The sequence below is a fragment of the Aphidius gifuensis genome, linkage group LG2 (genome assembly GCF_014905175.1).
Source record: "Aphidius gifuensis isolate YNYX2018 linkage group LG2, ASM1490517v1, whole genome shotgun sequence".
In the NCBI taxonomy this organism is placed as follows: domain Eukaryota; kingdom Metazoa; phylum Arthropoda; class Insecta; order Hymenoptera; family Braconidae; genus Aphidius; species Aphidius gifuensis.
In genome coordinates this window covers 4,460,217-4,483,342 of record NC_057789.1, presented here as the reverse complement: position 1 = coordinate 4,483,342, position 23,126 = coordinate 4,460,217, and the positions used below count along the sequence as shown (strand labels likewise).

Genomic DNA, 23,126 nt, shown 5'->3' with positions numbered 1-23,126 from the left:
TTAAACGATATATACATTTTTTTTTTTTTTTTTAAATATTCATTACATAAATTAATACAACGACGAATCATACAATTTTTTTTTTAAATTTACATTAATTTTTTAAAAACATTTTTCTTTGACTTGACTATCACTCTTTTTCATGAAAAAAATAAATCTCAACGAGCATTTGTATATGAAATTTATAAAAAAATAAACTAAAAAAAAAAAAAAAACATTAACGAGAATTTTTTTTAGTTGAATCAACAATAATTTCCGTTTTTATTTTTTAATTTTATTATGTTTTATAAAAAGCTAAATAAATGAATATATTTAAACGCCGGAGAAAAGGCTTTCGGATGTTTACGACCGAATTTTTCTTAACTGACAAGTACAAACTTTTGTAAATTCTAATATTAAAAACAATTTATCTTTTTTATTTTTCTACTAACAATAATAATTAATAATTATTATTGCTAATATCTGGGCAACACACATCATCATTCACATAAATTTATTCCTTCTTTATTTTTTTTTATGATTAAAAAATAAATACGTAAAATAAATAAATTTATAATTAATGAACAAGAGATTCATACCCATGATTTAATGGTGATGACTGATGATTGTTGACTAGATAATAATAAATAAAATATCTATATAATAATACTTTAATCAATTTGATCTGTTCATTTTTTTAAATGCACTTTTAATTTTTTTTTTTTTTAATTTTTTCAAAGGAATGTATATTTAAAATAATAATCCGGATAAATATCTCTCATTGCTCTTTTGCGATTTCATAAAATTAAAAAAATTTAATATCTAAAAATTATCTCGTTTAATACTAATTAAACATATATCAATTCTAATAATACAACAATTTTTTTTGATTAAATACTTTAAGTTAACATTAAATGCGATATGAATTATTTTCATTTTTAAAAACTAAAAATCTCAATCTCCATTACAATTATTATTTTTTAAATAAATTTCCACTAAATTATTATTTTTATAAATATAATAATGCTAGAAAAATTATGCAATAAAATAATATATAACAATGGACGCAAAAAATGCAAAGTGTATATAATAATGTTCAACGGATTGAAAAAATAATAAATAAATAAAGAAAATGATTTTGAAATAAAATAATAAAAAAAAAGGTGAGAATTGTTACACACACATGGTTTCAGCATCAGCCAATTTTCTTTTCCACATGATAAAAATTTCCATCTTATCCACTTCAACTAGAATTGAAGCATTGGTTAACTCAGGTAAAATTTTCATATATATTTTCTTCTTCGGTGCGATTTCCCATAGCCTTTTCTCGTTTTTTTTTTTATATATATATATTTTTTGTTTCTATTCATTTTAATGATGATATTAGATTTAAAAAATATATATACAACAATACACTGATAATGGTTGTTATCGTTCTCCTTTTTCGTTGGCTCCATTAGTGGAATAACGAATTTCTGATCCCTAAAATACAAAAAAATAAAAAATAATAGTCTCATTCATTAGAAAAATTTTTCATTCGTTAATTTCAACTATTATCTATTGTTTTCTTTTTTTTTTTTTTTTATTTAAAGTAAAATTAATCTACTGGACAAAGTCCAAGACGTTTGTGTCTCAATCATTTTTGATAATACGAATAAATCGTGAATAAAAAATAATAATAGTAGTCGACTTGAGTGTATAAACATATCTTCAGTCAGTCGTTAGTAATTCTATCTATTTAAAGTGATAAATAAATAAATAAAAATAGTAAAGTCAGTAAGGGCAAAGTTTCAAAAGGGGGCAATGAACGTAAATCACAAGTTTGTACAAACGGGACATAATAAATCTTGGCAAAGTAAGCCATTCACAATTCATTATATGTCTTGTTTGTCCAATTCTATTTCACCAACAACTGTCTAATATTATTAAAAAACAAAAAAAAAACAAAATTTACTATTATTTTAATCTAGTCTAATAATTACATCATACAAAAAAAGACATAATTTTTCATTTAAAGAAAACTAAAATACCTTCAATTTCTATATTTACAAAAATAAAAAAAAATAAAAAATAAATACTCTAATTAGAAAATGAGTTAATCTTGATTTAAACATAACTTTCAATATTATTTTTTCTATTAATATTATTTTTTTTAATAGATGTAAATTTAAATTGTTTCATAGAAACTTTAGAAACCTTAACACTGCAACTCTTGTTACTGCTTTGACGTCGCCAATCAGATGAATTATTACTATTGTTGCTTGTTGTTGTTTTAGTTCTTCCAGATGTTGGTGTATCACGTTCACGTATTGTACTAAATCCACATAAACGTAAAAAACCACCACGAAATTTTGTTGACATTAAATTATATAATATTGGATTAATTGCTGAATTGAGATAAAACATATTTCTACTGATATATAATAAACAAAAATACCATTCAACACCAATATTAATAACAAATGATTCTGGTGATATTATAATCCACAATGTAAATGCACGAAATGGTAATATACATATAAAAAAACATAATACAACAGTACCAAGCATCATAACAACTTGTTTACGATATTTTAATAAATTATTTGCTGGACCACGACTTATTGCCGGATTGGCCATCAAATGTTGGGCAATAACTGTGTATAATATTATTAATATAAATAATGGAATGATAAAAAATATTATTATTGTTATTATTACAAATGTTATTGCCCATGTTTGACTTAAATCTGTTATACAATTTGGATATTTTATTCCTTGTTCGTCTGGATCAATCGTGTATGATGTCAGCGGTAGAATTGGACTGAAAAATAAATACAAAAAACAATCATTTATTTCATTTAATAATAATACATATTTTAAGTTTTTATTTATTTTCTTTTTTTTTTATAAAATAATACAGTTAAGAAATAATAAATAAATATTACATTTAAATTTATTTAAATATACCTATATAAATATTTAGTTTGGCAAGAGGTATAATTTATCTGTTTTTTTATTTTTTTTTATTTCAGATACAAGTACTGTCTGGATATATATTTCATTTTATTTTTAAAAAATTTTTTTTTATTACTTTTTAATTGGTTTTATTGATGTATGGAAAATTTATCTGGGTGAGATATTTTTTAACACGAATTTGATTGAATTTTTGTAATTATATTGTCTAGGAAAATTTTTAATAATTTAATAATCGATTTTCTTTATAGAGAAATTAATATATAATTGTTTTTTTTTTTTTTCTGGATAGATGGTTATATCAAACGAGTAATACTGAATGTTTATTTGAATATATACTATTATTATTATTAATCATTTGGTTAAACCAATTTGATTATTATTATAATTCTGTCTACTAAATTTAAAATATTTTTTATTTACTCGAATTATTCGAAAGACAATTTACTAAATCAAAAAAAAAAAAAAAAATGAATAAAATAAAATGATAAAAAAAGAAACAAAGAAATAAAAAAACTGAAAACAAAATATCAAAGTTTTTCTGATGATGAGACATATATATAGCAGAATCATATTAAACTTTTTGTATTTTTTTTTCATTCTATCATAGAGTAAAGAAAACAATTCAAATATCTTATAAAAAAAAAAAAAAAAAAAAAAATACAGACACACAAAATAATAGCAATAATAAATAAAAATTAAAAAAAAAAAAAATTAATTACCATATTGTTAAAATAAAATGTCACAAAAAATTTTCTTGTTGATCACTATTTGTTATTCTTCGTGAAAATCTATTGGTAATTGTACTTCTCAATGTATTTCTATCAACAATTGTATTTTTTTTAAATTTACATAATTTTAAAAAACCAATTCTAAATCTACTACTCATTAAATTATATAATATTGGATTAACAGCACTATTTAAATAAACCATTATTCTTGAAAAATAAAGTACACAATAATATGTATCAATTGATATTGCATAAATATCTTCAGATGTTGATAATAGCAAATATAATGTAAATATTTTAAATGGTGCTAAACAAATAAAAAAACTAAATACAACAGTTAATAACATTAATACAACTTGTTTTCTAGCTTTAGCATGATATGATTCAGCAGTTGATGATGATGAATCAAATATTAAATGGCTAACAATCATTGTGTAGAGAAATAATAATATAATAAATGGTATAAAAAAAAATATAACTATTAATAATAAAAAAAATATTGTTGTTGATGTTGTTGTTGCTTGCATTAGACATACTGGTATACCAAATACTTCATTATTGTCATCCAGTTGTGTTGAATTTATACCCATTTTTCCATACTCCGATACCCAGATCATTGGACTGCAATCAACCAAAATTTTTTTTTTTGTTTTTTTCTCTTCTTTTTTTAATAATTTTTTAATTGTTTTTTATCAAGCATTTGTCTGGCTGCAGTTCAATAATTTGAGTAATAATAATTTCGATTATTATTGTCTTTTATTTTATTTAAAACATTGAAATAATTTTATTTTATATCAAAATGAAATATAAAAAATAGGTATATACAAGTTGAATAATTTAATGTGTATATTTATGAATTTTATGAAATATATTTTATGTTTGTTTATACCGTGTCAATGTGAATGCAAAAAAATAAAATGTCAAATGTTTTTGATAATAAAAATATGAGCTATTTATTTAACACAATAAACAAATTATTAAAATTGCAACCAACCAAATTTTATAAATAAAAATAAACAACAATAAAAATAAAAAAACTAATTAAATTTTTCGAAAAATCAAATAAAGCTAAATAAAAATATATGCAAATGAAATTATTATTTATAAAATATTTAAATTAATATAATTTAAAAAATTTGATGAAAAATATAGAGTAGTATGTAAAAAATACAGTTGTTTTTTTTCAATTTGATTATGTCTTTGAATTTTTTAAATCATATGAAGAAAAAAATACAGAAAAAAGCTCGGATCATCATCGAAAGCTTTCACTGGTTTTTTCCTGAGTAAGAGTTAACCTAATTTTTAAAAATATATATACTCTATCATATTTGCAATAAAAATATATAAAATAAATCTTTTATCAATGGGTTTAAATGTTGTTTTTTTATTTATATAAATAATAAGTATATTGTTATACTGTGTGTAAATCTATAGAGGATTCAATTCAAGTCCAAAAATAAATATAAAAGGTGTAAAATAGAATAAAGGAAAGAAAAAAAAGAGTGATATAAAAAGGATGAGGTAAGCAAACAGTTTATCGTCTTTAATGTTGAGTCAGACAAGAATGAATTTTTCCAACTGAAACATATAAATTTGTTGCTTTACTGTATTGAGCCCTAAAAGTATCTACTATCTAAAGTTCATGACCTTATATGAAATAGAACACTCTGCTTGAATTTCAATGACAATAAATGATGAAAAAAAAAATCAAAACATTGTCAATACCAATTATCACAAAAGGTAAGAAAATAAAAATCAGCAAGACAATCTCTTTTTCCTCAATGTCTTCCATTGTACAATAGTGCTGCAGTTTTGGTTAAACAAAGTATCGTCTCTGGAATTGAAGACGTTAAAAGCGAAAGTGCTATTTTCCGGGTTATATGTATGTGTGTTGAATCACTTCGGATAAATTTTTTTGTTGTTAAACAAAAACAAAGAGACAAAATAAAATAAAATTCTTGGACAAATGTACTGGTTGAGAGGACAGGGTAAATTACCACTAAAACAAATAAAAAATATAAATTCTTAAAAGCTGTTTGTTCTTCTCCAAGAAAAAAGAAGAAAAAATTAAGATTTTTCTTTTTTTACACAGGTGAGTAATAAAGTGTTGTATTTCAAAGGACCATTTACTTTTTTTTTTTTTTTTAAAGTTTTTTTTATGTCTGTGTGTGTGGTGTCAAATGTATCGTGCCTAAGGGTGTTGTATATTTTTTTGAAGGTGAATGTCTCTTGTATGAGATAACCAAAGCAATACGCACGTAAAAATTGTATTTTCCAGAAAAATAAGATTGCCAGTATGATATTGTATCAAACATATGGTCATTTTTTTTTTTTTTTAAATTGACAAGTAAGTTTAAAAAAAGCTATTGAAAGGAAAAAAAAAATTGACATAAAAGTATAGTTATTTTTAAATTTCTTTTTTCACCCTCTCAACTTTAATACTTGTTCGCTTTGAATTGACTTTATTTTTTTCTTTCTTTATAAACAATTCAATGTTTTTTTTTTCTTATTAAAAAATAGCAGATAAATTTCATTAAATACATTTATTCAAGCGGAAATAAGTTGGAGTATAAATATTGAAATAAAATCATTTTTAAAAGTTTTATAAATTTTTATAGGTTTTCTTATAGCTCCGAGAAGAGTTTGAGTATTTTCATGACAATGAATTATTTTTTTCGTTTTTATTTTTTACAGTGCAGGTTTTTCATGTGCTTCATTTACTTTACAACTTTTTTTAACTTGTTTTATTATTTTTTTTTTAAAAACTATTGATGAAAATGAACGACTAATTAAACTCATTCTAAAAAAATTATATAAATAATTTGAAAAATATTTTTGAAGAATTTTTAAAAGGTAAAATACTTGAGGTTTTTTTTTTTTTTGTGGTTTGATGGCATTTTATCGTTTGGACATTATTTTATGACATTTCTCATGCAACATATCACCCCAGGGATTTTTTTAGTCCTTCCAATTTTTCTATTTCTTGATAGAATGGTTTCCACCCTTCTGTGATCTTATCGCTGGCCCCTTCGTCGTACAATTTTTTTCCCTTTTTTTTTACAACTATATAGCCACAAACATACACAACAGTATTGTTCAAGTCTTCATGATAAAAGAAAAAAAAAAAAGCATGTCTTTATGATGAAAAAAACAAAAAAAAAATATATATTACCGAAGGGTTTTGGTTGTTGTTGTTGTCGTCGTCATACAGAGGTGAAACATGTGAGGGACAATAAAGCATGTAACATTGAATTTTTGTAAATAAATTTCCAAGTCATGCATTGAGAAAATAGTCAAAATAATATAGGGCTAAATGAAAATGTTGATAAAATTATGGTGTAAATAAATCCAAAATTTGGTGATAATAAGCTTCTCATGGAAATCTATTTACGAGTTTGATGATAAATAGAATGTATACCCTGAGGAAATAGAAAATAAAATAAATAAAGAACAAAAAGGAAGGAAACAAGCTGAACGGAAATTCAACATCTGTCTTCTGATTTTTTTTTTTTCTTTTTGCTAAATACAAACGAAAATACACAATTTTTAGCAAAATGATAAATAAATTTACCAACTAATTGGAGAAATAATTTTTATATTCAATGAAAACAATTGTATAATTTTAAATTAATATTGTAGTTTTTTTGAATTTATATTTATCGGTTTAAATAAAAATATAAAACTTGATTTTTTTTTTGAAATTATTGTGATTGTATTTGTCAACGAAAATAATATTATTTTGATGCTGGATACTTGTCATCCTTTTAACTTGACAATCGATTTGTTTTTAGTGGTCAAATATCATTGCTTTCAAATGAAAAAAAAAAAAATCAAAAACAATATAATTTGTTTTTATTTTTAGATGAAAAGCTATTCTTTTATTTGAATTAAAAAAATTTTTTTTTAACATTATAATTGATTTTTATTGATTAAAAAATATTTTTAATTATCTCAAATTTTTTATTCTAGTAATTATCCTAATGTTTAATAATTTTATGATAAAAAAAAATTATTTTTTTTACAACATCTTTGGTATATTATTATGCTAATGTTGTAAAAAAAAAAAAAACTTATTTTATAAACGAGCTTGAATTTTTTTTTGAGCATAGCCACAAAAGCTTTTATAATTTAATTTGAATATTTTTTGTTTTTTAAACATTTTTATTTAATTTCTCGAGCTTTGAAGAAATTTTATCGTAATTGAAGTATATCCCTAAGAACTTGTTGACACAGTTCATCATGCAAAATAAAATGTAAAAATATAAAAAAAAAAAAAAAAAGGCAACTTTGAATTCAGATTTGTGGGCGGACTTTCAAGCTAATGGATTGTGGAGATAATAGAGGTACATTCAAAGCATCATGTTTATACATGCTCTGCTAAATTACAGCTGTTTGTAACTAAGTGCAATTTTCATCAAATCAATATTGATATGTTTCAAATTTATCATTTAATTCATCACATATTTGTTATGAAATTGAACACTTAATATTCAACAATTAAATTCCATGTTTTAGTTTATTAAATTATAAATTATAATAGCTTTAAATTTACATTTTCTACATAATCCAAATTAGCAGTTTCATTTTAAGTCAATTAAAAAACTAAATTCATGCAATAATAAACTATTTTTAGTATTTAATTTATTATTGATTATAGTCATATTAAAAAAAACCTAGAATTTTAATTTTCAATTTTTTAATTATCAAAAAGTATTATTAAAAAATTTATTTTTCAATTTTAAATTTTCAGTTTTAATTTAAAACTTTATCTATTTTTTTTTTCATCAGAATATTGATTTATTAGTTGCAAAATTTAAATACAGTTGTAAAGAAAAATAATTGAATTTATAAATAATTTTTTTTCTCTTTTTAAAATGTAAATTTAAAAGTAGATATTGAGTATGTGCATGTATGTGTTCAGTGTTGGCCTATTTCATGTGCATCAGTAAATAAATTGGAGTCTAGGCAACCTGGTATTTTCCAGTATATATGTATTTTTGTATCATGAAGCTATAAGTCCCTGTCAGTGATAATTGAGACGAATTCAGAATGGTACTTGCATTGATTGTCCACAGATAAATAAAAACAAAAAAAGTATGTGATAATAAATTTTATGTGGAGAGCTGTTCACTTTATTTGTTTGTTAATGTAGAAAAATGCTTATTTACACATGTTTTTTTTTATTATTTGGTTAATATTATTTTATATGTAAATATATTTGATAAAATTGAGAGAGAGAGAAAATTAATGAAGCGATTCGAGGAAATATATAACCATTTGAAGTGGAATTAAATATTTTTTCTGTAAATTAATATTCAATATTAATATTGTCGATAATCAATTGAGAGTAAATATTTATTATTAAATAAATTTCTAGAAATATTTTAATATAGACAATTACTTTATCCGGAAATTCATTGTGGTTGAAATATTTATTCTACTATCAATCACAGTCATTGATTTTTTAATTATAAAAATTTCCCTGTATTTATTTATTGAAGTTTTTTTTTTCAATTAAAAATTAACAATTAATTTTTAATAAAATGTCCAAAATGTTTATGTAAATGATATACATTGTATTTATTAATAAATTAATTAATATTTGTTTGTTTGTTCTGAAAACACACGTGGCACGTTTAATTTCAATATTAAAAAAAATAAAAATAATAAAAGTAAATTAAAATGAAACAAAAAAAAAAAAATGAATAAACTAGATAAATAAAAGGAAAAAAAAAAAAAATTGAATTAAGTAGAAAAAAAATAAGACATAGATGAAAAAAAATATTGGAAAAAAAATAGTTGTTGTAAATTTAAAGTCAGACATTTTGGGATCTGGGTCGAAGATCGAAAGAGTGTGGTTATTTAGTCTTGGCAGACTGTTCAGTGTTCACAAGGGTCTATGTGACGATATTGTTTTTTCATTTTTTTTTTTTTGTCCCATAGAAATGTCTATCACGTTGGTTTGTAAAGGAGTTGACAAAGACGAGTTACGACACTGGAATTCGTTTTGATGTAAGATAAAAATAAAAAAAAAAATTGCTAAATAGACAACATCTAATTTATTATCAAGACTAAACACTGAATAAAATAATAATTTAAATTCTTGAATTGTTTAATCAATTTTAACTGTTTAATAACGAAATATAAAAAATTTTAATTTATACTTGTGACTTTTTTAAAATCTTTATTCAATCACAAGTATTTTAATTTAGATTTATATATTTAGTAATAAATATTGGAGACATTAGTTTTGTAAAAATAAATTAAATTTAAAGAGTAAATAATAATTTTTTAATTGTTTTTTTACCTTGTACAAATTGCAGCCAGGATCCATGCAAGGAAACAGAGAAATGTTGCTCTTGCTTTTGTGCAAATATATCTGTAACAATAGAAAAAAATTTATTTAATAATTTTTATGGAGTTAGAAATTATTGATTAAGGAATAAAATTAATGAAAAATAAATTACCCAGCTCTCAGTGGCTCACAAATTGCGTAGTATCGTTCAAAACTTATTGCCAATATTGTCAATACAGATGCGTGAGCTACAGTTAACTCTACAAATGGCACAGCCTTACCTGAAAAATAAAAAAAAAAACCATAATAAATACAATATGATAAAGATAAAAATTTAATATATATTTTTTATCATTTAATTTTTTTTTCTTCATTATAATTTATATGTTATACATTTCTTCCGTGTTTCTTTATTCATTATTTTATTTTTAGCTAACTCAAAGTGTCGTCTTTATAATGATAAAAAATTTTTTATCATAAATTTATGATAAAAAGAAAATAAAAACTCTGGCAAATTTATTTTAATCACTGTACATGATTGGTGTAATTTATAAACTCGGAAAAATTAAATTAGATAACAAAAATAAAAAATAATTTAGTGTCATTAATTTGAATTCAGAGCTTTTTGATTCAAATTTTTATGAAAAATATTTCCTAGAAAATTGATTTCTATTGGTGAATACATATATAAAAAAATATTATTTAAACTTTGAAATAAATTATGTGAATAAATAAAATATACAAAAATCGTCAGTAGAAAATAAAATTTTTTTGTTTTTTTGTTTTTTAAATAAGAAAATAAATAAAATGAAAAAAAGAAATCTTTAGAGGGTTGTTTTTCTCTCTATATAGTAACTCAGAAATTGGGATTGTCATAAAATATAAAAAATTGAAAATATCAAGATTTCTCTTTACTTATTACACGAATAAAAAAAAATTTACTTAAAAATATTAAATTACAAAATGAAATAAAAAAAATAATAATTTATATTATTGTTTTTTTTATAATCTTTATTATTTTCATGAATTTTTTTACTTAATCTATTTAAAATATAAAAATTTAAGCCCGGAAGACTCTATCTCATATTTCAGACAATTTTTTTGTTTTATATTTTTAATTTTTCGGAAAACCAGTTTGTGTCTACTTTCTACTATCAGTTTTTGATATATCTTATTTTTATAACTGAAAATAAAGTTTTGTCATTAACCAACATATACACAATCAAATGATATAAACATTTTACTACATTTTTTTCTCCTTCAATAATCTTGACCTCAAATAAAATAAAAAAACTATATACAAGTCAACAAAAAAAAATTTATTTCAAATCAATATAAATAAATAGAAAAATAAATAAAGTCTAAAATAAATATTTTCAAAGCTTCATTAAATTTAAACACAAAAAAATAATAATTAATTGTAAAAATTAAAAATTCATTTACAGTTGATTAAAATATAAAATATAAAAATATAAAATTTTTTTTATTTTTTGCGTCTCGACAATCATCATTTCATTAGTCTCGTGGTATTTTATTTTATCCTAGATAAATATAATAATAAAAGTCCTCGAACTTAAATAAAAAAAAAATAAGAAAAAAGAATAAAATAAAATAGAAAGTCCTCGAATATCAGCAAGAAAAGTTGCGGCCGCGTGCATGCCTTTATTGTATTATTATATATTTCCTTCTACGAAGGTTAAAAAAAATTGGTTGTGGTGTAGAATAAAGCTCTAAATATATATATATATAATTTACGTTGGTCAACATTTAATGCTCGGACACGTATAGGCTAAGAGCAGCGGTAATTCTTTGCGGGGGGTTGTAGTTCACCTACTCATTTCAAGCAACCCCCTTAACTTCCATTGCCCTCACTAACCAACCCCTCATTTTATTTTACCCCCACTATAGAAAATCTTAGCCATCAAAGAATTACTTGAGCTACATTTTTTCTTTTTTTTTTTTCTTCATCGTTTTCTCCCTTATTTTATTCTGTCTTTTTATTTTTTATATACTTATATTATATATACTAAATTCAAAGCTTTTGGAATTAAATTTTCATTTTATTTTAGGGCCAAGTTTCAGATTTATTTTTATATTTTTAAAGATTATTTTGTTATTATTATTTTTTAATTAATGAATTTGTTGAGAATTTATTAACTTTTTTTGTAAATTTAATAGTTTTTTTTTTTTTTTTTTTAATTTAAAAGTTATATTATTGTATATTTTTTTTATTTTTGAGTAAATTCTTAAGTAAATTTTCTTCTTCTTCAAGTAAATTTGAAAAGAAAAATTTATAAAATGTAGTTGATTTAAAATTGAAAGGTGGATTGATAAGGGTAATTTTTTTTTCAAATGACTTTTGCTTGTATTTTTAGATGAGGATCAATTTGCCATAATTTTATCGTGTTCATTCTATATTCACTTTTGTTGAATATAGACAGCTACTATCAAACTGTCATAATATTATTGACGTAAAATTCTATAACTCATCAATAAATCGTCTCAATAACTCATCAATAAATTTTTCTTTCCTCACTACACTTAAATTTAAATTATATACAAAAAAAAAATCAATTTAATATGTAAATGTGATTTTAAAAAAAAAGAGTATATCAATTTTTTTATTTCTCAATCGTTAATGTCTGAATCATACTTTGTAAGATATATTTTATATACATCCTTAAATGTATATACATTTTTTTTATTGTACAATTTTTTCGACAATTTGCAACTCCAGTCAAAGCCAGATTTTAGTAACTATGATTAATCGTCAATCTCGTAAATCACACAAATAAATTGTCAAGTCATGCCAAAAATTTTCATCCAGCTCACAAAACAGTAACATATTAATTTTCAATAATATTTCTTTATTTTATACATAATGTTATTTATTATTCACAGTGTATTAGTTAAATTGACCAGTTTATTTAAATGGATATAATAATTTTTCATAAATCTACTTGAAATTTCACGTATCTTTTTATCCTTGACCCCGGACATCATAAAACTCAGTAAAATTCATCACAACATTATTTTATATACATTTCGTTATTCTCATAAACTCAATTGCTACATTTCATATTTTATTTTTTTTTATTTTAAAAATTATATTTACCCAGGTCAACATTTACCACATTATTATATCATATCCTTTTATAAAAAAAAAGAACCTTATTTTTCAGATAAAATTAAATAAAACGTAAGTAAAAAAATAAAAAATCCATAAATTGACAAAATATTTCGAAGCTTTTATTGTGAAAGTAGTTTATTTTTTTTTTGTCTAGTGTACTCTATTTACGTAATCAGAATGCGTTCTGCCATAACTAGCATTCTCATGCAAATAGCCAGGTGACCGTTTTCATTTCCGTAAATTTTTTTTAACTTTCTATTTGTATTGTTTTATATATTATTTTGAATTTATATTTTCTAGCTATGAGTGAATTTTATGATTACATTTTTCTATACAAGAATAAAAACTGATTTTTAATTGCTCGAAAATACGTATCTAAAAAATGAATAATAATTCATGATTATATTATTTAAAAAAAAAAATTTTTTTACAAGTGTTTATATAGATGAATATATACATAAACTGATGATGAATTATTTAAAAATATATTTCTATAAATGAATAACAAAATGACGTTATTGTTAAAGAATTAAAATTTATAAAAAAAAAAAAAACTATTTTTTATTTTATAGACTATCAATGATAAAAAAAAAAGTTAAATAAACGTGATGGGTCAAAACAAATTGGAAGAATAATTGAAACGATGAGAACAAAGAATAATAATAGTAAAAAAAAAAAATTATAGTTTATTATTATCGGCAAGAAGTCTTTCAGTGAATGCCGTTGACGGTTCAATGGTAAAAAAAACGATTTATTCCGTGGGATATTTTTGTGTAAATACCAATTGGTAGGTTCATGACGCAGAAAATACTAGAAACGATTAATTTTGTTGTAATAAATAGATAAATAAAATAATAAAAATAATAAAATGGCTTTGAGTTAAATAGTCACAGTTTACATTGAAAACAGTTTGTTATGGAAATGAATAATTAAGACTCCATAATTATAAAACTGATTTTTCTCATCTCATCTATAACTGATCGAAATTTGTCTTTTAACTTTTCCGAAGAATATTTATTTTAAATTTAGATTCTTATATTTGTCGACAATTTTATTACAGCATTTTTTATAATACACTAACTGTATAAAAAAAAAAATTACAATATACTATGTTTATTATTAATAATAATTTTTTTGATATTTTGTTTTCATTTGACATTTAATTTATTTATATTTTTGGATATATTCAAGTGACACGTATCAAATGAACATAAAAGAGAAATAAAAAATGACAAAAATACTTGTTTAATTACATTTTTTGACAAATTGGAAAAAAAAAAATTCATTACAATAGTATTATTATTATTTTTGAGGATATAAAACAATGTTGTTAAATTATTAACTCAAATTTCAAAGGATCCTATGGAAGTCGATACTGTTGCTTCAACCAAAAATCAATAGACAGAATAAAACACATAGACCAACACACACACACATATATGTAAGAACGCAAATCTAAATTGTCTTGGTTTTACAGCATCAAGTCTGAATGACAATCTTCAAGGATTGTGTCATTCCCCAATAAATTTAATCACGATTAGAAAAAAAAAAAAATAAAAAAAAACGAAGGAAGATATTATCCAAGGGAGAGATAGTTAATTCTTTCTTCAAATCTAGCTTGTTATATAAATAAATAAATAAAATCATAATAATAATTAAATAATAATAAAATAGTTGATATAAAATGAGTGTTTGTGTTTCCTTGTGGTTGCTATCAACATGTCAGCAACTTGGTATTAGCATACTTTACCATATGAATATATGTGTATCTAACATTTATCTATTTGGGTTAAAATTTAACGCCTCTTTTTTAAAAAGTTATATAACTAAAAAACTTTTGAATTATTATATTTTTTTTTTCAAATTTTCATTTAATTATTTTTTAACTTTTTAATTACATTGTATAATTAATATTTCAAGTTTAATAAAATAATATTCATTTACATGTTTTGATAAAATTATACAAATAATTTTTATCATTGCAAAAAATTTATGATGTATTTTTTTTAAAATTATTCTAAATGGTAAGTTTAAAAGTTGTTTAAAATTTTGTCTAAATAATTTATTGAATTATTATAATTAACATTTAAAGACAAAAGTTGATAATGTTGATGTGGTTGAGACAGGCTGTTTTTGAGGATCCAATTAAAATTGTTATAATTATTATGGAAAATTAATGATCATAGAATGTGGGAGTTTGGATAATTGAATGACAAAAAGTGTACTTGATTATAATATAATTATTAAAATTTATAAGTGACTAATAATTTTGTTATTTTACAAATTAGAATAATTATTTTTGAATAATTTATTGTGCAAATATTTATCTTATGCATTTTGATGTTGATAAATTGTTTTGCCGCATGATGATTGGAATATAAAAAAAATTATTTGTGATTGTTGATAGGTAAGAATTTAATTTTGGGCTTGATGCCATTCTCTCTCAATTCATTCTTCAACTTGTCAGGTAATAAATAGTCTCAGATAAAATGTTGTTAAAATAATTGTTGACTTATACACTGGATCATTGAGTGACATTAATGAACTGACAATGAAAACATAAAAAAATAATCAACTTTCTACTTTAAATGCATTACACCAATGATTTAAATTAGCTATAATTTTTTAGTTGTTAAATGTCAATTTATTTATTTCAAGAATTAACATTGAATTGTTATAAATTTGCTTTAATGAATTTGACTGTTGTCTTACGCCTTTCAATGATCTCATTGATAAAATAAATTCATATTACTTTTATAAAAGTAATATTTACAGAATAACTTGCTTTATTTTTTACTATTTAAATGACCAAGGTATAATATTATATATGAATTTCAATTTTACTAGACTAGAAACTCAAATAAATATACATGAATAAATAAATAGACAGTTGCTTTTTTTAATTTTGATTATTAAAAAATTTTTTAAATGAAATAAAAGCATATATGTTGAAAAAAAAAAGAGAGGAAATTGTCGACTGAGATTTTTCAATTATCAGTAATGTTTATTTATATAAAATTTGTATCACTTTGATCGTTCAACTGGAAACTCGTATCGAATTGAAATAATAAAAATTATATTTTTATGTTGTCTTTATATATTTTTTTGCACGCAATATTATATTTACATGAATTTATATTTCATACAATTTTTATTTAACAATTGATACCGATAAAATATATACAAATAAATAAATAAAAGTAAAAAAATAAATAAATAAATAGTAAAATTAGATGGAAATTAAATTTTTTATATTACTTGACACTAGCCCATCATACAAATTGTTTTTCAGTCAATCACCTTTCTCAATAACAATAATAAATAATTATTTAAAAATGAATTTAATTTATTTTATTATATAAATACAATAGGAATGCAATGAGTTTACATTTGTTGATCAAATTGAAATTCCAAGCACACGTTAGATGGAATACCAGATAAAAGGACACAGAGATTCTTCCAAAACATTTCACAATGTGATTTATAAATTTATTATGAAAAAAAAAAAATAAAAAAAAAAATATTACTTTCCATAAGAAATAAAAAAGATTTATCCCCGAAAAATAATAATTTAATAATAATTTATCTTTACTTATGATAAATTTACACATTACTAAATGAAATTTTTGATTGTCCTAATTTTCAAATATAAATTTAAAGTGGTTTTTAAAAATTCAAAAAAAATAAAAGCATTAATAGAGACAAGTGATTGATATATAAATACAAACTTAAAAGTTAATTTTAATATGAAAATTCATAAACAATCAATTAGTCTATTGATTAAACATAAAGTTTTGTTGATTATTTAAGTGCATTTTAACGATAAAATGTAGTTTACAAACTAGCGCAGTTAAGTACAGGCTAAAGTTCAATTTGCTCATGAAAGACTTTCACACACAACATGATTAAATAGGTGGGTGTTGGATATTTATAAATATATCCACAGTATATAATAACAATCAAAAAAAAAAAAAAGAAATTAATAAACCAACTGGATTTTGATTATTTAAATTTAATATTTTTTATTTTCTATTATTTGCAATAACAAAGGTGTTAATTAATTGTTGAAACGTAATATTTCATTCAAGCAAATTGAGTCACGGATAATCATTTTGTTTTTTGATAATTTTTTTTTATGAATCCATCATCAGTTAAATAATTTACAAGTTTAAAATATATTACAAAATTATTAATTTATATTGATGAATAAAATAAAAGTTAAAAATAAAATAAATAAGAGATAAATGTTTATGAAGTTAATGGACAATTTGATGGTACTGATGCATGTTAAGTTTGTTACGGAAGTGTGAATCAAGTGCATTTAATAATAGCAAGTTTGTTTTTTGAATAAATGAATTTTGTACTTTACATTCGTCGTTGTCATAGTTTTGTGACCACACAGATATAATTTAAATTGGCATTTATCCAACACTTGATTTTAAGTATTGGTGTTAAAGCAAAAAAAAAAAATGTTAATACGTTATATATTTTCACTGGCCACGATGGTATAATTAATGCTAACTTTGTGTCTCTCAAATTACAAAATGATTCAGTTTTTTTTTCGGTCAATCTAGATATATTTATATGGATTATTTTTGTGAAAAAAAAACTTGGGGAAAATGTTCTCTGGCAATAGCTAAAAATCTTATGATTTCATTATTATTTTTTATATATATTTTTCGTGAAGAAAAATTGGTGCATACAGCATATGTTTGTCTGGAAAGTTGTTACAACTCATCATATACGAGAGAAGTGTCAATTTTGTCAATGAAAAAACTTTCGTTAAAAATTTTTCAACATCTGTTACACATTGCAATTTCACATAAAAAAATAATAGTAAATAATATCAAACAAAAAATGTATATAATAAAAGAATGAAAAATAAAAAAAAAATATTTTTCTACTTTATTTATATCATGTTTTAATTGATAATTAAAATAATTAAATTCAAATAATTTTTTAAATTAAATTTTAACAATTATATATTCAAGTGAAAGTTAAATATATTTTTTCAATTTTTTCTTTTTTTTGTAATATAAAAAAAAAAAAATATCAAATTCATTAAAATTTATTTAATTTAATTTTATATACATTTATTTATTGACTCAATTTTTTAAAATAAAAATTAAATAAAAATATTTACGATAATGCAAATAATGTTGGACAGATCGTGATGAAATTTGTTTATTATTATTTTTTTTTTTCATTTCTTAATTTTTTTATTTTTTTCGTCATTTTCTAAATGCAAAAATCTCATTTTGGCTACCATCAAGAGGGAGTTGCCTGAATCCACACGGTTTAATTAAAGATTCCTGTTATATATAGAGCTGTTCTTGGTATATATACATTTTTATATCTTTTTTTTTTTTTTAAACTATGTATTTCACTCTTTTACACTGTGAAACTGTTCCCTCAATGTTGGGTAGGTTGTCTTTTTTTTTTGCGAATGACTTGATAGTGTCGTATTAAATATGCAACCAGCACAAGACGAGTTTTCGTCTGATGGAAAATTTCTTTTTTTTCTTTTTAAATTAATATATAAATTTTAATTTTTTTTTTGGTATTGTCGTTGATTAATTGTTATGTATTTCAATTTTTTTATTTTAATGAAATATCTGTTTTACATTTTATTTTTCATCATTTTATAATAAAAATTCAAACATCAAATATATATTTTTTCCAAATGCAATATCAATTTTTATCAATATCTGACTTTGTGAATACCAAAGAAATTTTTATATATTTTTACTGAGTGCTCTCTTCAAATTTAAGAATAAAAAAATAACAAAAAATGCAAAGACTTTTTCAACAAAAAAAATAAAAATAGAATAATAGTAAAAAAAGAGCTTTTATTCTCAGAAAATTTTAGTGTTAAAAAATAGTATCATCGTCATAAAATCCAGACACCTAGAAATTTTTAAAACTATTATCATCAAATGTATTTTAAAGTTGACATTGAATTATTAAAAATAATTCAAAATGAGAAATAAAAATAAAAAAAACGACTGTAATTGCTGGATAAAATAGAACAAATTGCAATAAAAATTTAGAAGTTTAATAAAATTTATAATTAAAAAAATTCTTTATAGTTTAGCAAGTATATCATTTTTATTGATGTGAATTTTTTGGATGTATATATATATAGAAGAGATAAAGTAGAAGAGATAAAGAGAAAAAAAAAAACGAAATAAACAGATGTTAATGAAATAGATAAACGTTAAATGAAAGTTTGTAAATAAATTTTGATATTTATATTGAAAAAATAAAAATATTAATAATAATAATTGATAGTCAAATATGTTAGACATTAGTTATTCAATATTATTTCAAGTCAAGATGATTTTACTTGATCTCAGCATTATTTTGAAGTTTGGAACATATCCAATCAAATGTCTGAGCAAAAGCTCTGATCTATTCGATGAATACCCATAAAATAATGAGACACTGACCCACTGTATATATTCAATAAAATATCATGTTGATTTGACGTGAATTATATTTTTACTTAAATAAATTCAACATACATTTTCGTATTTTTAATTTACTAGTTTTTGTAGAAATTGATTTTTTAAATAAATACTTTAAGCTCCACATTCAATTTGAACAATAAAAATACAAAATTTTAAGTTTCATTTTTTTCAATTATACCGTCAATTTGATTTATTTTTTTTTATTTCGTCTCGTTTTTCATTAATTTTCACATGCGTGGGAGAAATTTATATACACTGACAAAAGTAGATTTTTCTATGACATAATAGAATATGAAAAACTACGCTTTGTATAATACGTTTTAAAAAAAAAAATGCAAAAGGAAATTCAAAAACTTTTCATCATATAAAACAGCAATCAATGTCAAATGCATAATTAATATTTTTCTCTCAATCAAGTATCTCGTTAAATATCAATTACTTTTTTTTCATCAACACAACTGCGTTGCATTCACTATTCATATAATTTTTTTTCTTTTTTAAGCAAGTCACATTGTAACGTCATTTAAAAGTTACCAGGGCAGTTGGTTGGCATCGCATTACTGCCCACATATATACGCAAAAGATTCAATGAATTTTATATATATATTTTCTACCCTTTTTCTTACTACCTTTTCATAAAAACAAGAATAACATGTTTCTCACTGTTGTTTTTTTCATGTAGTTTATTTTTTGATAAATACAAAGAGAGAAAAAAAAAAATCTTTTAAAAAATAAAAGTTATACCTAGACACTTGTTGAAAGCTCGAAAGTTGCGAATATAATTATGTAAAAAATTTAAATATAAGTCAATTGTGTATGACGATATAAAATACACAAATAAATCTGTAAATTGACCTGTGAGATCATTGAAATAATTTTTTTCTTGCTTGTCATTTGAATAATAAATATCTCAAAAAATTAATCTCATCAAGAATGACGCACAATTTAATTTGATACTCGATACGTTGTAATTTTGATTTTTAGTTGTGATAAATTTTTTAAAAAATAATTACACAATCATTGTAAATATATAAAAAAATTATTTCGATAATCTATACAGTGTATGTCAAGGTTATTCTAAATTTTAAACAATTAAAAAAAAAATTATAATAATAGCAAGAAAAAAAAGTAAAGTATTTTTTTTCTCAACATGCTGATTTGCTTTTTAGATTTTTTTTTTTTCATACGTGTATATATTCTAGCTTATTGTTGTTATTAAATATATTTTTTTTTATTTCATCTACTTACACATGTGTTCACCAAGTGGCCAAACCTGAGGCCCAGAGTTGACCTCAACGAGTAAAGTGGGCGCACAAATGAGAAGAACACAGAGATCAGCAACACTGAGATTAACTAGGAAGATGTTGGTACTGTTTCTCATGTCCTTACCACGTAGCACAACCAACGGTACCTTTTTGTTATTTTTATCATTTTTAAAAAGACCCAGTTAACATTATTATGTCAGATATTATTTTTTTCTTTTTTTTTTTTACAGTTACAGTATTATATCTAGTTTTTTTTTATTTCATTATTATTTAAAAATTAAAATTTACCATCAAGTTGCCGACAATTCCCAGGACCATCACTGCAATGCATACTACCATTGATGGAGTACGAATATAAGCTGGAAGCATGTATGGGGTTGACGTTGCATTTTCAGGATCAGCTGATGATACTGGAATTTATAAAAAAAAAAATATATATATTATTGTTAAATGTTTATTATAATTTCGTATATATTTTTTTATGCAAAATATTATTTAATAATAATAATAAAGTCTGTAATTATTTATATCATTAATTAGTTTATTTTTGTCTTTTATTTTTAAACTGCATAATTGATAAGTCATTTAAAAATTAAAAGTTAACAAAATTAACAAAGTGCTTGATTTTGACGTTAAAATTACACAAAAAAAAAATGTATATTGTGTAATTATAACTCATGTTAATTGAATAAGTTGAAAATGTTATTCTATGGTTTTATTTTAACTTTACATCAAAATATTATTATTTAGTAATCAACGGCTACTAGGGTAAATGAAAATTAAATAAATTTATTTTTCATATATATATAGCAAATATGCAAAAACTACTGGCTGAAAATACGATGTAATTAATTTAATTTAAATATTATTTTGAGTCTTGAAATTTGGATATTTATATATATAACAATACTGTAATATTTATTAAATCAAAAAAATTATTTAAAATAATTTTTTATTACCTGAAAATCCTTCCAATGTACTGCTACCTCCAATTACCGTTGTATAATACGAGGAGTTAAGCTCCAAGGCCGTTGATATAGTCGTTAACATATTTTTTTAAATAAAAATTTAAATAATGACAAAATAAATATCATCAAAATCACATTATCTTAATAATTTTTATTTATTTATTTATTTATTTACTCTATTTATATTTGTTGATTGAAAATTTGAATTTTTTTAAAAAGCCTTGCTTCTGGAATTTTTATCATTACAATACCAATTTTCATTTTTTTTTTTTTTTTATAAATAATATTAAATAATCAAATTAAATATTTAATAGTTTTTTTTTTTTACTTATTCTTGTATATATTTTATTCTACAAATATAACAAGTGAAAAATGTATAACTTGACTTTTTTAATTCAATTAAATTCTCTGAATTCTGAAAAATATAAAAATAATATTACTATCAATAAAATATTGAAATAGGATTAAAATTTATCATGATATATATTCAATGAATGTATAATTTACAATCCTAGATCATAGTGAATATAGATAAAAAAAAAAAAATTGATTTCCCATGTGCATTTGTTGACAATTTCATCGATAAGAGATTTTGCAATTTTATAAATAATATAAAATATTAAAAATACAAGTAGTATTGATAATAAAGAAAGAAAATGATAAACAATATGAAAAAGAAGAAAAATGAAAATTTAGATAAATTATATGACAGTAATAAGAGAAATTGAGGGTGAAAATTGTGAACTATTAAAATAGCTGTGAAATTTTATAAAAGTGTTGAGTAACATTATTAATGAGATATTCGTAATTCAATACCCAGTCATGAAATTATTGAGTTTTTTTTTTTTTTTTTAAATCAATTGATCATCATTGAATATATATCATCAAATAGTACTTATTATAAATATTAGATTTATTATTAATATTAAAATTTGAATGAACTCGATTGTTATTTAGGTCATGACTTGATAGTTATTACACTATCATTAATTTTTATTTAACGTTAATTTATTGATATCGTTTAATTGTAATTTTCATTTTCATGCCAACATATTGATTTTGTATATTAATTTATTTCTCATTGACGATAACTCGTTTTTACTAGATAATTATCATGAAAATATTTGTGTTATTTATTTGCTTTATATTATTGTTTTTATTTTTTTATTTTTTCTTTTTTTTATCACGATATTAAGATAATAATTCTTATCAATTATTATTTTTTATATATTTTTTAAAAAACCCTTTGATAAATATTGTTTCCGGTATGACAAAATAACTATCAAGTCACACCTAAAAATATAAAAATTTAATAATGAAAAAGAACTTGCCA

General features: G+C 21.5%; 1 protein-coding gene across 1 annotated transcript; it reads right to left on the bottom strand.

Annotated features, from left to right (window-relative positions):
• Positions 1 to 240: 240 nt before the first annotated feature.
• LOC122848504 (growth hormone secretagogue receptor type 1) lies at positions 241 to 22,209 on the bottom strand. Its single transcript, XM_044146599.1, has 7 exons — positions 21,785 to 22,209; positions 21,114 to 21,235; positions 20,809 to 20,971; positions 10,133 to 10,241; positions 9,973 to 10,044; positions 2,176 to 2,782; positions 241 to 1,461 (listed from the first exon to the last, which is right to left on the bottom strand). Exons 1-7 carry the CDS (start codon positions 21,873 to 21,875, stop codon positions 1,408 to 1,410), a joined length of 1,218 nt encoding a protein of 405 aa, XP_044002534.1. The 5' UTR covers positions 21,876 to 22,209; the 3' UTR covers positions 241 to 1,407.
• Between the last annotated feature and the right edge of the window lie 917 nt (positions 22,210 to 23,126).

Bases quoted from the DNA above. Each gene is read 5' to 3' on its own strand.
- LOC122848504 (XM_044146599.1), bottom strand. From the start codon at position 21,875: ATGTTAACGACTATATCAACGGCCTTGGAGCTTAACTCCTCGTATTAT. The intron at 21,236-21,784 runs GTAATAAAAAAT...TATAAATTCCAG, and splicing joins TACATTGGAAGGATTTTCAG to TATCATCAGCTGATCCTGAA. The intron at 2,783-9,972 runs GTAAAAAAACAA...TTTATTTTTCAG, and splicing joins CTGGCTGCAATTTGTACAAG to TCCAATTCTACCGCTGACAT.